The sequence below is a fragment of the Mugil cephalus genome, chromosome 12 (assembly GCF_022458985.1).
Source record: "Mugil cephalus isolate CIBA_MC_2020 chromosome 12, CIBA_Mcephalus_1.1, whole genome shotgun sequence".
Taxonomy (NCBI): Eukaryota; Metazoa; Chordata; class Actinopteri; order Mugiliformes; family Mugilidae; genus Mugil; species Mugil cephalus.
The window spans coordinates 26,365,639-26,381,744 of NC_061781.1; the positions used below are offsets into that span (position 1 = coordinate 26,365,639).

The 16,106-nt window shown below is 43.6% G+C and overlaps 2 protein-coding genes across 2 annotated transcripts; one reads left to right on the forward strand and one right to left on the reverse strand.

The window, feature by feature from the left end:
* Nucleotides 1-1,053: 1,053 nt before the first annotated feature.
* Nucleotides 1,054-9,577, reverse strand: LOC125018052 (alpha-tectorin-like). Its single transcript, XM_047601690.1, has 19 exons — nucleotides 9,507-9,577; nucleotides 7,583-7,670; nucleotides 7,259-7,344; nucleotides 6,948-7,178; nucleotides 6,751-6,822; nucleotides 6,199-6,292; nucleotides 5,673-5,796; nucleotides 5,351-5,585; nucleotides 5,090-5,243; nucleotides 4,924-5,011; nucleotides 4,753-4,815; nucleotides 4,314-4,516; nucleotides 3,854-3,985; nucleotides 3,588-3,775; nucleotides 3,175-3,329; nucleotides 2,825-3,070; nucleotides 2,215-2,380; nucleotides 2,046-2,138; nucleotides 1,054-1,908 (listed from the first exon to the last, which is right to left on the reverse strand). Exons 2-18 carry the CDS (start codon nucleotides 7,638-7,640, stop codon nucleotides 2,046-2,048), a joined length of 2,388 nt encoding a protein of 795 aa, XP_047457646.1. The 5' UTR covers nucleotides 7,641-7,670; nucleotides 9,507-9,577; the 3' UTR covers nucleotides 1,054-1,908.
* Nucleotides 9,578-11,057: 1,480 nt separating this feature from the next.
* On the forward strand, nucleotides 11,058-12,363 carry LOC125017212 (trace amine-associated receptor 13c-like). Its single transcript, XM_047600084.1, has 2 exons — nucleotides 11,058-11,337; nucleotides 11,544-12,363. Exons 1-2 carry the CDS (start codon nucleotides 11,168-11,170, stop codon nucleotides 12,361-12,363), a joined length of 990 nt encoding a protein of 329 aa, XP_047456040.1. The 5' UTR covers nucleotides 11,058-11,167.
* Nucleotides 12,364-16,106: the final 3,743 nt, after the last annotated feature.

Consider the following 16,106-nt stretch of genomic DNA (forward strand, 5'->3'; position numbering starts at 1 on the left):
TTCTATTTTACAGTTTTATATTCTCCTATTTTTAGTATTTTTTGTTACATTTATTTATCCTATTTTTATGTTGTTATATCATACTGTGTTTTTATTTTATTTTATAATTTTAGATTTGTATCTATTTATATGATTATACATTATTATAATAATAATCACTATTTTTATATTATTATCATCATTTACTTGTTTATTTATTTTGATATAATTTTTTGTTTAAAAACGTGCTGTATAAATAAGATTTGAAAAAGAATAAGATTAAGATGGATGGATGGATGGATGGATGGATGGATGGATGGATGGATGGATGGATGGATGGATGGACTGTATGACTGCTAGCCCCTGGCCAGTACCTGCCCTTGAGTTAACATGATGTCTGGTTCAAACTCCCAGAAGTCTCCTTTCTATGGAACCGGGCTATCTCTCTAGAAAACATCTTTTCTATCTTTTCCTCCAGGGACGTAGTTTCTTTCTTAGATTTATAGTCAGTCTGCTCATTCTGCCTCAGCCTGCCCCACCAGAACTAGAAGCCCAGGACTCGAGTGCAGCTTCCTGCTCTCCTTCTTTCAGCTGGTACGGTTCTAGACCCTGATCCTGACCAGAACTGTGACACTACCTGAATGAGGAACTATGGGCAGAGAAGTCAACTCAATTAATCCTTTGATTTGTGAGGAGTGGAACCAGCAGTCAGATTGGCTTTGTAGGGTTTTATTCATGGGGTGTATAGCCTAGAAGGACTGGTCAGAACTAGTATCATTTAGAGTTGTCCAAGTTTTTTTGAGCCGTTCTAGGCAGTCACCATAATGGTGACGTCTGTCATTGTGAAAATTAACTAATTAAATATTAAGTATCATGTCAGGCTGAGATGGACACTCTAATCACTCATTTTTTTTTTTTTACCCACAAACCTTTATTTATTTTTTTGTAGATTTTTTGGGATGCTTAAACAAACAAACACAACAACAATAACTTATATATATACTTAGACCTATATATATACTGTATATATATATATATATATACATATATATATATATATATATATACATCTACTGGCAGGTTGATAATATTCACCTTCAGACTGAAAACTCTACACATCAGGCGTGAGCACATCATTTTAGTTTACACAAACAGCAATTACTTTTATTCAAAATTTGCATTTAATGTCTTCTATATTTTCATTTTCACACTGCAAATTCATCCCACAAGTCAGATCAGATCCTCCGCAGGCCGGTTTTGGTCCGCAGACATCTTTGACACCTCTGTGTTAGACAAAAAAGCTGAGACTTCACTAATTCAGTTATTGCTGTTTTCCTACTAATATATTAATATTTTGTCTGTGATGTACGTCCCTTCACCTTGTTAGAATGTATGAGTGTAGAGATGAGTATAGTTCAGTCTCCCCAGGACTTCATCATCAATATTAATTTAGAATTTAAATTTAGGAACAAGACCAAGCCTGGGATGATTCTTACATCTTTCATTCCAGAAACCAGGGGACAAGGAGCCCAAGATTCCCAAGATGTGCCCCCTTACACTGAGTCCCACTTCCTGACTTCCTCTACCACCATCCATCTGCACACTGTGTCCCTCTCGTCCCTTCATCCCATTTGCCTCACATCCTGTCTGCCAACTAACTTCCTTGCATCAATTAAAGCATGGTCTTTCTTAGTGAATTAAAGTTTAATTAAAAGATGTTCACGTCAGTAATCCTGGAGGACCTGTGCTCTCTACATCAGCTCAGGTTTGTTCCTGGTGATCAATTGAAGCTTCAAGTGAGCTCAGAAACTCTGAATGGGTCTGAACGGAAGCTGGGGGAGAACTTGTAAAACCAAAATAATTCAAACATTCATCGTTTTGATTAAGTGTGGAGTCATTTTCCGAGTTCCGAGTTGCCATGGAAACGACCTGAGAAGACAAGCAGAACAGAGTGAGACGAGCTTTGAATCTTTAAATGGTCGACAGGCTGACACACCAGCAGCTGTTCGTCCCACGTGGGCCAACAAGATTTAAAGGTGACAGTTCAAACCTGGATAACAGCTCACCTAATTAGTCCAGGCCATGGTGATGAAGACACCCTCCTCATCTTCATACTTAGACCTGGCCGACCTGCGTCTTCTCTTCCCATGGTTGCAGCTCTGAGACAAACACACATAGGTGAAGTTTAGTGTTCAGACATCATGTGCATGGGTGGATTTGGGGAGCGAGGCGTACCGGGGCACAGGTCTTGTTTTTGTCCTTCACGCACAGGTTGAGTTTGCAGTGCAGGTAGAGGTCGCCGGCAGACCCCTGGAACTGGAACATGCTGAAGGAGAAGTAGTTGGATGTTCCCAGTCCGTTGGCCACCACCTGCACCGTCTGGTCCCTAGGGTTCGGACAGCTGCACCGAAACAAGCATGAGTTGAGCTTTTTGCTGGACTCCTCCCTTTAACCCTTTAAGACCTAAACATCTGCTTGCAGATTAAAAAGAGAAAAACTTGTGGTATGTGAATTACTGTAACTAACTAATGGACAAAATTCAAAGTGTGGCTGAAAACTGGAGAGAAAAAAAAAGGGTGCCATTACAGTAATGATGACGCACCATGTCCCAGAAAGAGAGAGAGAGTTATGTGGAGGAATTTATCGGTAAAAAGTAACTTAGTTATACCTTAAGATTTCACAAAGGTCACACAGCTTCCCAGTGTTCAGCCACACTTTGAAGTTTGTCAATAGCTTAAACCATTGTTCGAGTTACAGTAATTCTATAACCTGCTAACTTTAACAGATCATCAGTGATCTGTTTGGTTCGTAAGGGTTAAAAGGCTGGACTCAGAGAGCCTCTCACCCGTTGATGATCAGATTGTATCTCACGTTCCCATTAGGCGATGGCTGGTTGGTTGCCCAGCAGGAATCCGTCACCACGGTGATTACTTTGTCATCCAGGCCATCAGTCTCCAGCTCCACCCAGACCATCTGCTTGAGCTGAATGCCTGTGCTTGACTCAATGGGTTGTGTGCGATCAGCGTCGGTGTAGGCCTTCATGAACAGAGTATAGTTCCAAGTTCCAGATACGATTTGCTGGATCACAGAGCTGCAAGATGCACACACACAGACAAAAAACATTCAGCTCTACTCTAAGGTCTGTTTCTGGTCAAATCTCTTCTGTGTCACCTCATCCAGCTTATGTCCCCTCACCTGTCTTTGATTCTGAAGGACATGGTCTTGACGTTGGGCTGGCCGTAGAAGCAGGAGAAGTCGATTGCCACTTGGTTGTGGCGATGGATAACCTCACCTTGTGACTTTGCCGAAGTCATGATGGTGTTCTTGTAAATAATTTGGCTGTTATTGCCCTGTAGAGTCAAAGGGATCCAGAAGGTGTTACTGCAGACAGTCCATCACAGGATGGGACAAGATTCACTGATGTTTATAACAGAGGAGTTGGAAGGGCAAAGGGGCAGAGACCAGAGCTCTGCATCCATACATGGATCAATCACTGCGGAGGCCTGAACTTCATCAATATTAAAAACATATTAAAAATCACAAGCATCATTATCATAAATGCGACTTCTGTGTTCATAAACAGCAGTGAGTAAATGAGAGACGCCCACCGTGACCACCGTCCCACAGGTGTTGTCCCTATCGAAGCTGAACGTCACCATGTGGCTCTCCTCGTCCATGTGACCCGTGCAGTTCTGGTCGACGAGGTGTAGGATGGAGTAATCGATTAATTTCTCTTCCAGGAGACAACCGACCAGAGACACAGAAGCAGAGTTCTGTCCACAGACTGTCGGCTCGCCTGGAAATTAAGTTCCTGTTAACTGGCTGCGCTGAACTGAACTGTAGATGAAACTGATGAGCATTCCTCCCTCCTTACCTAAAGTGTCCATTGATCGGTATCTGGAGGCAAAAATGGCTCGACACAAGCAGCTGGTTCCTCCTCTGAGGTCATCACCGCAGAACTCATGAGAGCTGCAGAAGGTGTCCTGACAGAAGGCCTGAGGAGAGGCTACACGAAACAAATACGACCAGTCACCAGCTCTGGACATTTACTTGTTTATAATTAATATTACTATATGGTTCCTTGTCCTCAGGTGAACTTGAGCCTTGATTGTGTGTATTATTCTCAGAAGAGCGACAGGTGAAAGTGAGTTGTGTCCTGAGTTTAACTTTTGTATGAAAGCATGATATTGGGAAGATTCCGCGTTTTGGAGAAAATTACCTCAAAATCTCCTCTCTCCCTAAACCGGACTTGCTTAAATAAAACGCTGTTCTAAGCTAACTATTCGTTTGCATCATGCGTTAGAAAGCAAAGGAAGAATGAAGGATGAACCTACAGCAGCCGGCCTTTGACCTCCAGTCTTCCAGGGTGACGTTGCTGTGCAGGCTGCAGGCTCTGGCGTAGGCCTCCAGGAACTGGCACCTGAGACCGTCCACATCCGGATAGTAGCAGAGAGTGTTGGTGCAGGCGGTGACGAAGGGCTCTGGGTCGGTGTAGCCATGGCAGGAGCTGAAAGGCGCCTCCTTCAGGAGACTACAGCTGTTACAAGGAGACATAACAATCCAATCATCAGGCGAGAAAACAAGGTCAGTGAGTACTAGGAAGAATGATAGGTCAGTGGAGTGTGTGCCAGAGCTGAGTCATGTCCAGTCTGGCCACAGGTATCAGCGGATCTACAACTCAGTCTCATCCAAATAAAAAGGTGGACAGTCTGAGTTCAGGTGTGATTATGTTCCAGCTCATGTTCAGTGTATTCAGGAGTGTCTTCTACTCACTGTTCAGTCACTGTGGTGCAGTTGATGGTGTCATCGGCAGGCTCACTGTGTTGCATCTCACAGCTGGCAGGAAGTAAAGGACAAAGAGCACAAGGTCAGGAGAGTTCCTCATTCCTACAGATACACACATGACCTCCATGAGACAGCAGCCAGGTAGTGACCAAGTCTCACCTGGCCATGCTGTGCTCTGTGAGCCTCATCTCACTCAAAGGTCTGCTGGAGTTGCTGCATAAGCCCTGTAGTGTTCCTCCACCTGGTCCTGGACAGTTTGAGGACAGAATGAAGCACAGAGGAAAAACTGTCACCTCCCCTAAAGCATGAAGGAGGTTTATTGTACCTGTCAGGTAGATCTGTGCAGTGTAGCCATCAAAGAAGACAGACATGTTATGGTTGGAGAGCTTCATCTTGACAGTGACTCCGGTTTGGTCCTTAGAGAGTTCCACACCGTGAAGGTGCAGTGGAGCATCAAGGCTCAGCTTTGTGTTGTTAACCTGTGCCACAGCAGAGGGAAGCACAGTGGGTTTAGTAGCTCCACAGCAGCCGCAGAAAACCTGGAATCTATCAGTGAGACCTGACTGATATTCATGATCTCTGTTACCTCAACTCTCCCTCCTTGTCCCAGGTGAATGTCAACGCCCGGTCCATCCAGACGCAGAATCACACGATCCAAGAAACTGACGTCTTTGCGTCGACGCTCCTGGAAGAAAGCCAGCACCTGGACATCAGCATCTGACAACAGAGTGTATGCACAACAGTCTGGGACAGACGTGACGCCATCAGCCAGGTCGATGAGAGTGGAGCCGGTCAAGGTGCAGGAGGCCTCCAAGGTGCACCTGACAGCGGAGAAGGTAGGAAATCAGACACAAACACAAACATATAACTGATTCAGGGAATGGTAAGTTGAAATGAGAAATATTTACCGGCCACCATGTTGACAGCTCTTCTTAGGGCCACAAGGGCCAGTGCTAAGGGCTGCATTATCATTGCAGAATATGGAGTTGCCTTCAGAGTCACACACACCTGTGTCTGGATAATATAAAACTCCTGGAGAAAAAAAAGTTGCAGGATTATGTGAGCACTACAGTAAAATTAAAACATTCATTTGTCCTTGAGAGCACCGAAGCTTAAAAATGTCATCCTGGACTATTAAGTTCTTGCTTATTTTTGCCATAGGCAAGTCAGAATTTGAGATTTGAGTGCACAAGTGAAATTACCATGATGATGTCTCAGCTTTCAGAAACAGTTGGATTTTTTCCCCATAGCATAATAAGATGAAATCTTATTAGTGTGTAAATGTGCCACTGGCAACACACTAGGTTTTTCAAGTCTTAGAGAGTCAGCTGGCACATATTAATGAGCCAAGATTTTCCAGGTCATTGTGAATTCTGATGACGGAGGTTTAATTTGCACTGAAGGAATGCTTCCAGAATATTTGCTCGGCTTTACCTTCATGCCTGCATCCACTCAGGTCCACGTAGAAATCAGGGTCGTTCCGTTCAATCACTTGAATGCCATCAACCTCCAAAAGTGCCGGCAGGGGCTGCATGAGAGCAACAGCACAGAGGTTACTGAGCTGGTGCCTGCACGCTCCAAAAGACTGAAGGGCACTTTCTACCACCAGGACATAGGTCTCCTCGACTCAACATAAACTAATCTCCATCTGTCAGTCCGCTATAATGTGCATTATGACTGTCACTTTACCAAACACCTGTCACCTTTAGTCTGTACTGCAAAAGCTGTAGATTTATCTGAACACATGACGATATCAAATATAGTTGATGGAGATAGCTTAAAGCTCCTTACATACATTCAAATACAACAGAAATACATCTAAATGCATCTAACATCCGGCGACATGAGCACAGACGCTACTGCTGAATGAATAAAGGAGAATAACAATTTATCTGAAACTAGAGGGGTACTGGAGTTGCCTGCCTCTCCTGAAATGCAACAGTCAAAAACACAGTCTTTACTCATTGAGATCCTACGATTACTTACCACCATGGACTGTGTCATGAAATACAGTTCTACAGCTGACTGGGTCTCAAACTGGCGGAAAGAAAAAGTTATCTGAAACATGAAACAGAGATTCAAAGTTAGGGTTAAGCTTCTTAAAGGTTTTTTATAAAACCATGTGAACTGATCTGTTTTCAAATTTATTTAGAGAGACGCTGATGGAGCAGAACATCACTCACTGACTGAGGATGGGTGGTGTTGCCTAGCAGCAGAGCGAATTCACATGTGGATGAGCCGGTCAGCTGTGGCAGAGCTTGGTGAAAAGGGGATTGAGGTCCAGCTTTAAGGCTCCGTGCATACCAGACACCTGATTCTGCTCCCAGCTGGGGGGTGAGGACGCAATCATTCATGGTTCCAGGGCTGAAAGGAGCTTTGAAGCAAACAGCAATCTTACCATCGGTGATGTTCACCTGGACACAGAGATACAATAAATACAAAGTCAAACTGCAGAATGAGGCTGATTTCAAAGTTGAAGATGGATTTAACTCACGTATACTGTTGAGTAAAGTTCTCCAAAGTACAGGACGGGACAGGCGCTGGCATCTAACTGAGCTGGGGCTGTAAATACATTTGCATCTGCAGACATGGAGGAAATGCCATGACAGTCAGTGACGGCAATCAGCAGGCTGGACAACTGGACACATATTAGCAAAATTCAGGGCCTTCTGTTTATTGACTAAGATGAGCTTCCTGCTTCAAATCATTCCCAGACGCTTGGAGTCTCTGATATCAGTCCACTCCACTACACGGGTGTTTCTGAACTCATCGCGTGAGAGTTTCAAAATGGCTGCCATGCAGATGTGTGTGTTCTTACCTGCCATATGGCTGAATATGGCCAGGTGGAACAGGAGGAGGAGGAAGAGGTGGTGCATGGTGGAGGAGACCAATCAGCTGGCAGAGAGCTGGAAGACAGATAGTCACAGTTTATCTTCACAACATTTCCCAGTGATCAGGAACTAAAGTTGAGTTTCCTCTCAGACAGAAAATAGATGCAATAATGACTGACTGATCTGATCTGATCTGATCTGATCTGATCTGATCTGATCTGATCTGATCTCATCTCATCTCATCTCATCTCATCTCATCTCATCTCATCTCATCTCATCTCATCTCCTACTACCACATATCCTCACTAGGGTGTCGGGGGTTGCTAGAGCCTATCTCATCTGTCATCGGGTAAGAGTTGGGGTACACCCTGTACTGGTCGCCACTGTACATAATATAATAAATAAATTGTAATAAAGAAACATAGAAGCTAAAAATAAAATAGGAAAACTAAATCAATATACACAATCAATATACACAATAATTCCAAGATTAACAAAATAATATAATCTTAAAAAAATATGTGAAAATACACTGAAATAAATTTCACAACTATGTGCAAAACGTGCCAGTAACAATAAGTCCAGTGTCATCAGTTTATTATTATGGCTGGTTAGCCACTGAGTTCCACTGAGATAACAGTAATAATAATAAATAATAATACATGTCTTTTATAATGCCCTTGTATGCATGTCCACAGATGCATTGGTGGGTGAGGAGGGAAACCTTATATTCAGTCCTGGTGGAAACAGGAAGCCGTTGGAGTGAGCGGAGGATGGGGTAATGTGCTCATGTTTACGCATTTTCACCAGGATCCTAACTGCAGAGTCTTGGATGTACTGGAGCCTCTGCAGGCTCTTGCTAGGGATCCCGATGAGAAGTGTATTGCAGTAATCTAGTCTGGAGGAGACAAAGGCATGGACCAGTTTTTCGGCATCTGAGAGTGACCATTTAAATGGATTTCAATTCAATTCAATTCAATTCAGTTTTATTTATATAGCGCCAATAACAATACAAATCGTCTCAAGACGCTTCACAAAAACCAGCCTGCAACCTGCAACCTCCAGAGCAAGCCTGAGGGCTTTTGAGGATTTGAAATCTTATTTTATTTAAAAGAGCTTATTATATGTTGTCTGCAGACAGCTTGGTGCCGCATAGAGTTAAATGAATCCTGTGTTTTGTGGTGGGAAGGTTATAGTCGCTAAGTGTTGAGTTCAGATGGAGAGACATTTTAGAAATTAAAGAAATAAAGAGCCACTTCTCTGCCACCTCTCGACTTCTCGTGATTTTATATATCACTCACATACTGTACATCGTCTTACAGACTGTTGTTGCTTCTCCACTGTTTTCTGACATTTTACATCCTAAATTGATGGAGAGGACTATTTGATTTACAGGATTTCTACAATGGAGTCATTCAACAGATGACGATGATGATGATAGATAATTAATCTTTACAATCAACAAGTTCAACATAAACAGAAATGACTCAAACTAAAATTGTCCTCTCGACAAGACAGAGGGCCAAACATGAAGTACTAGTGGTGTTGTGGAGCCTATCCCTGCTTTCACTGGACAAGAGGCATGGTACAGTCTCTCTCACATGCACACACCTGATTAAGAATCACTGATTAATCCAACACGCATGTCTTTAAACTGTGGGAGGAAGCTGGAGCTCCTGCAGAAAACCGACAAAGGTACAGGGAGAACCCTAAACCAAACCCCAAGGCAGAGAAAGGCCCCAGAATTGCAGCAAACAACAAATTCCAATGTGTAACAAATTATATAAACCCGCACCATGTGGAGTAACACCAGCTTTAGTCTGGACTATATGAATCAGTCCTGACACACCTGTGGATGCTCAGATGAGGCAGAATCACAGTCAAAATCAGACTCAGGGCTGGGCGGCCTACCTGTTGATGGTTTGCTTGGAGGCAGAAGATGTTTTCTAATGAGTCTTCGGTTCTGCTTCAGGTTCCTGTCCTTCTCTGAGTGAGGCTCTGCTGTGCTCAGCTTTTATTTTTGTCCGGCTAAAGAAGAATTTCACCCCAAAGTGGTTTCACCTTAATCACACCATTCCTGACCAGCCTATACACTGAAATATGTACCGTGCACATCTCAACTTACATTCCCACAATGCACTGGGCGGGATTGGATAGATTACAGCTGTCAGTGAAGATGCTCAGAGATGGTGATCAGTAAGCAGAAACTTTCCCATGCAAGACTCCACCTCAAGCAAACAGCTAGGCGGAACTTTCTACACCTGCTGGGTCCATAGTTGAGCTGTCGCAGTCTCAGGAAACATACCTCACTAAATAAAAAGGTCACAGTGGTTAACTTTTACCAAAGTGACCAATCAGAGCTGTACCTCAATGAGTTTTACAGACGGACATACCCTGTCTTCACATAATGAGCAGAAAACAGGCTGGGACTCACGCAACAAGTTCACATGGGAAGCTTTCTCAAGATCAGGAACGAGATCAGGTTGAAGACTCTTCTCAGATGGAATGGAATGGAATATTTTGAATACTTGGAATATGTGACATATGTACTGTGTACGTCTCTGTCTGCATTCATCTGTAGAAACTTAAATACAAACACCTGGGTGTAACATTAAGGAGGAAGATTGTGGTACATCTATTACAGAGGATGAAGAGGAGCTGAATCACTAGGGCAACATTACCTCAGGTGGCATTAGTAGGGAGCCTACAGCAGGTTTACTGCCATGCTGGTCAATCCTGACTGAAGTATAATTTATGATGTTCCAGTTCCCAGAGCAATGTTTCTCAGGATGATCTTTGTCCAAACAGAAATCTGAGTTACTCAGTATGTCTGCAGGTGTTTTACTCTGACACGTGGTAAGTATCATCTTCATTTATGCACTTGTTTGAATTCGTGCCTTTTCCTGGGGGTGGTGTGACCACAGGAAAGCAGCTCCAAGGTATTTCTCAGGGATGTGTCTGGCCAAGACTCACTGACACAAATCTGGACACAAGAGCTCCATGTTTGGTTCCAGTATGGACCTGGATCCAGCTTCTCATCTCATTTTCTATGACCACTTGTCCTCAAGAGGATGGGGCGAGTTCGAAGTGTGAAGTGTGAAGAAAGCCATCAGAACCCTTGAGGTAGCCAGCTCACGGATGGGATGAGAGGTGGGGGTACACACTGGACAGACAGACAACCATTTATATTCGAGTCCATGGCCACTTTAGAATCACAAATGAACAACAAGCAAGAGTACCTGGAGAGAGCCCACGCAGACACAGGGAGAACATGCAAACTCCACACAGAGAAGCTTAATGCAACGTAGGACTATTATCATAAAGGTACTACTAATCAATTAATTGACAAGAGTTTTCTTTTTGTCATAAAATCTACATTTAAATAGAATCTTGTGTTAGAACAATGACAATAAAGTTCAGCTACTTGATTATCATGTCACTGACTGGATTCTGTTTGTTGTTTTTTCTTTCTTTGGTCGAATTGGTGAAGAGGGGAGGAGCAGGAATAACCAGGTTTAAGATGGAGAATGTTGATCAGAAAGTTGCCATAGTGTCTTTGTCCCTCAGTGATTATGGAGATCCTGCATGAAGCTGAACTCTGCTTTCCACTCCTCCTCAACACCTCCTGCAGGAAGACGCTGAGGCACCAGACACAAATCATCCTTTATATCCTGCTGTCCTGCATCTCTCTACTCACTGTGGTCCTCAACCTGCTTGTCATCATCTCCATCTCACATTTTAGGTATGAAATCACCCAAACCACAACTCTTTTTCTTCCTTCACAGAGGTTTACTCAGTGGGCTCTGGGGCAAAAGAGATGTCATGCAATATTAAAAATGATCACTCATGTGATGACTTTTACAATTGATATATGACTATATCTGATAATCTTTCTTTCTTTCTTTCTTTCTTTCTTTCTTTCTTTCTTTCTTTCTTTCTTTCTTTCAGGCAGCTCCACACCCCCACCAACCTCTTCCTCCTCTCTCTGGCTGTCTCAGACTTCCTCGTTGGCCTCCTCCTGATGCCGATTCAAATCCACGTTTTAGAGGGCTGCTGGGTTTGGGGAACTTTACTTTGTGTACTCTCTAACTACATCGGTTTTATCCTTACATCCGCCTCCGTAGGAAACATGGTGCTGGTATCAGTTGACCGATATGTAGCTATCTGTGACCCATTGTGTTACCCCACCAAAGTCACTCAAAGCAGAGTTCAGATCTGTGTTTGTCTGTGTTGGATCTGCTCTGTGTTCTACAACAGTGTGATGCTGAAAGACTTTCTGAAAGATACAGACAGATATGTTTCATGTTATGGGGAGTGTATAATTGTAATTGACTTCATAACAGGAGCTTTTGATATTGTATTGACCTTTTTTTGCCCTATTGCTGTCATCATAGTTCTGTATCTGAGAGTGTTTGTGGTGGCTGTGTCTCAGGCTCGAGCCATGAGGTCTCATATTGCAGCTGTCACTCTACAGGGTTCAGGTCATGTAACTGCAAAGAAGTCTGAGAGAAAAGCAGCTACAGCTATTGGTGTTGTAGTGGTTGTCTTTCTGGTCTGTTTCTGTCCTTATTTTTCTTCTTCTCTCGCAGGTCAGAACATTTCAACCAGTGTGGAGTTTTCTGTCTTTGGGTTGTGGTTACTTTATTGTAATTCTTGTCTTAATCCACTGATCTATGCTTTTTTCTACCCCTGGTTTCGGAGATCTGTTAAGCTCATTGTTACACTTCAGATATTGCAGCCTGACTCCTGTGACGCCAACATATTCTAGAGATGTCTGAGGAGAGACTGGAGGGACAGAAGTAGTTGCTGTTACTGCTATTTCTAATTTACTAGTTTTCAGTGTTAATTTGTAAAACACTGTGTGTGTATTTGTTGTAATGAATTCACACAACTTTCGAGGGCTTCAGAAGAATATAATGTGTCTGGGTAAACTTACTTAAATGTGTGACCAGGCAGCTTTAACATGTCGGGTTAGATGAAGTGTTGCGTGACAATATCTTATTATTAAAAATGTAAATCCTACTGCATGCAAGAGTGTGACTCAAGCCAACTCTGACTTTGTAAATAAAGTCCCTCTGCATCTCAGCACTTGGGAGCATAAAGGAATCACCCACCTCCATCACCTCTTCCAGGGAAACTTACTCATGAAACACACAGATTTATTTGAGATATTTGAGATATTTGAAATGAGTCTTGATCACCTACAGGCGATCAAGATAATCAAGAAGAAAACTGCAATGCTTCAGTACAGCATATAGCCTCCACAATTTGTCACCAACATTAAAAAGTCACACCACAAACAAAATATATATACATATATATATGGGTCAAAAACGAGACATGTCAATTCTGGTGTCCGAGGCATATTTATAATAGTAAAAATAAATTAAAAAAAATTAAAATTGTACAATTTGTTACTCAATTCTCCCCACTTTACTTGCTCATATGAGTATTTACACCTACAAATATAATGAAATAATGACATTGATGTGTTGAAGATTAAGCTAATGTTTTACACAGTAGACCCAGTTAGTGCCCGATTATAAAGGAAAAATAGTTGTTTTGTCCTTCCTGGGTAACGATAGGGTTAGGGTATAACAATACAATAATATAACAAAGGTATTCTGTTACCCAGGACATGTCCTCTGTTAGAGACACTGGACATGTTAATCAATTCAGTAGCTGTAGGTTTTTAGACATTGATTTGATGTTGTACTGTTGTTCTTTTATTATAATTAATAGCAGCTGATTATGATTTATTTATTTATTTATTTATTTTTTCATTTTTAAAATCCTTATACATCTTTGACCCATATATAAGTTGCTATCAACCACCCATTCTATACATCTACTAATATCAAAATGGGAAGCAGACCTGTCCCTGTCCACTGACTTTGATTTCAGAAACTCCCTAACTTGTGCCTCAATGGTGACCTGGCAACAATCAGTCTACCTCACCATCTATCACAGTCTGTCCCCGTAGCTTTCACCACTGCTAAGAAACAATCCTAATCAACTGGAAGAATAAACAGTGTCTAAACATTTCCCAGTGGTTGAACCTTCTTTCCGAATACATATCATTGGAGAAAATATCTGCTACCCCGAAAAAATCAATTGACTTTGTTTACAAAAAAAAAAAAAAAAAAAAGGGCTGTGTTCTCTGACTCTCTCAACCTTAATGTACAACTTGTCTTTGCCTGCTAGCCTATGCCATTTTTGTTTGGCAGTGCCATTACTCAACTGGCCGGTGTTGGTTCTTGGTGGTTTCCTGGGGGGCTGTTGCATCCCGGTTGCTGTGCTGCGCTGAGTAGGGTGGGGTCGGGTCAAGGGACTTCCTGATTCCCTGGGGCCCTCGCCCTGCCTGTGGGTCCCTTGGGTCGCCACTGGTCCTACAGCTCTACGGCCAGGGACCTGGCCATCATTTGCCTGCCTCCTAAATTGCACTCACATCACACTCCACTCTACGCTACGTTGCTTATCACAGCCACAGCTAGGTGCACCACATACACCCGACCCAAGTTTTTAACACACCACACCTAAGGGGACTGCATAGGATGGGTTAGGGTCAGGGTAGGCAGCAGGACGGTAGTGTTCTGCAGTCCTCTGACCCACCCCACCCTCTTGCTCCCCCCCTTTCTTAATGCACCACACCACCTCCAGGGGCACAGGGTCACAGTGTAGGGTTATGCTTCCGGGACTGAGGAAGCACAAAAATAGGGACACTATCACCTAGATTCTCTAGTGTCCTCTTGTCTGGGCTTTACCTCCTGGTGCAGTGTAGCGATGGGACTGTGGGGGCTCCTTGGGGGCCTCTGTCAGGCTCCCTCTTCCTGTGGTCTCCCTAGCCCAGGTTTGTCAGGTGCATGGGACCGGCACCATGACCTACATGTTTTGGTGGCCCATCCCTCCTTGGGTGCTTTGTTGGTGTCTGTCTGCGGGGGCATTGCTGGATTCCTGGGTGGGTCTCCTCAACCTGTGGGGTGTCTCTGGCTGCCCGGTGGTCGGGGTTTGGGGTGTCGGGGTGGGATGTCGGTTGGCGGTGGTTGAGGAGGTGTAGGGAGTGTAGGGGCCATTCTGGCCTACACTGGCTTGTGCTCGCTTGATAATTAGGGAATGCCCACATGCATGTGTGATGTGACCTGCCAGCTTATGCTGGATCACATCTAGAAGAATTGATGAGTTCTGCCGAATAAGGGCTGGACTGCTCTTTCACTCTATCACTATGTGCCCTATTGTAGTCTTAGCTCCTCTATCAGGGCACCCTTATTCCCCTGGACTCTCCCATCTCTCCAGAGATCTACACAGCACCCCCCCTGGACCCCGTTAATCCTGTGTGAGGTGCCTTGGAAAGCACAGAACCCTACACGCCACCAGTTCCTACCAGCACCACATGCCTCTCTTCCTCTGTCCATCCTTCCACATCTCCTCTGTCCTTTGTTCTCCCCCTCTATTCACTGAGGTGTAGCACTGCCCTCACTGCCACGCAAGGTCACTACACTCAATAAAGATCAACAGGATAAAATCAACAGAACATAACTGCTTCAGTGTCATATAATGTTGTCACCCCGTCGTGTTTAACTATGTACGCAAAAGCAGACAAAAAAAATAAAATAAATAAATAAATAAAAATTCCACTATGTGGCTTCATTTGTCAGTCACTTCATTTATCAAGGGTTTCCTGAAAAATTAACTTTACTTTCATGTTTTTTATCATACAGCGAAACACATACCCACACACTCTCTAACATTATTTGGTGGTAGTTAAGGACAGTAGAAAAGGATTTGTTCCAGCATCAAGTCAGAAGAACAGCTAAGAGCCCCAGTCATTGCCACAAAATGAGTCAATACATAGGAGTTATTGGATCACGAGACTGGCTGCTGGTACAAAACAAACTGGAGGAAATAAACAAATTTAGCAATAAGAGTATGTGAGAGTTCAGAGTGTAAAGTAAATTATAAAATTTCCGTTACACCATCAGTGTCATATCTCACTGCTGCCAAGCATTTCAAGCTCACTCATGCATCACCTGCTTCTAAGGAGATCAACAGGCTCCACCAACAGTCCAAAGGCCTCTTCCATGGTTGATTGGTTGATTGACCCCAATCTTAGTCCTCTTCTGCAGTCAGAGGACACCTACCCTGTAGAGTCAGCTGACACCTGTCCTGTTCCAGAGTGAGGGTTTGTTGGTGCAAAGTTGCCATGAAAATCAGAGTCCACTGTCACCACGATTATTCCAGGGTGACCTGATGCAGTGAACTGAGAGTCACCTAGTGTCTTGCCTGGCTCAGGTGCAACCAACCATGTTGTTGAGTCAACCTACGAGGCAGAGCCTCTTCCAGAGGCCCCAGACTTCACCCTTTGCTCCTGAGCCATTGGATGTCCAGTCTACTTGTAAAGTGGTCCTCCAAGTATACCTCCTGGCAGACTCAGAGCCAGTTGTGACCAACCCAATGTTGATGTCTGGTGGTCTGTATGGCACACCCGCTTCTGGGCTTCCAACGATGCTGCCA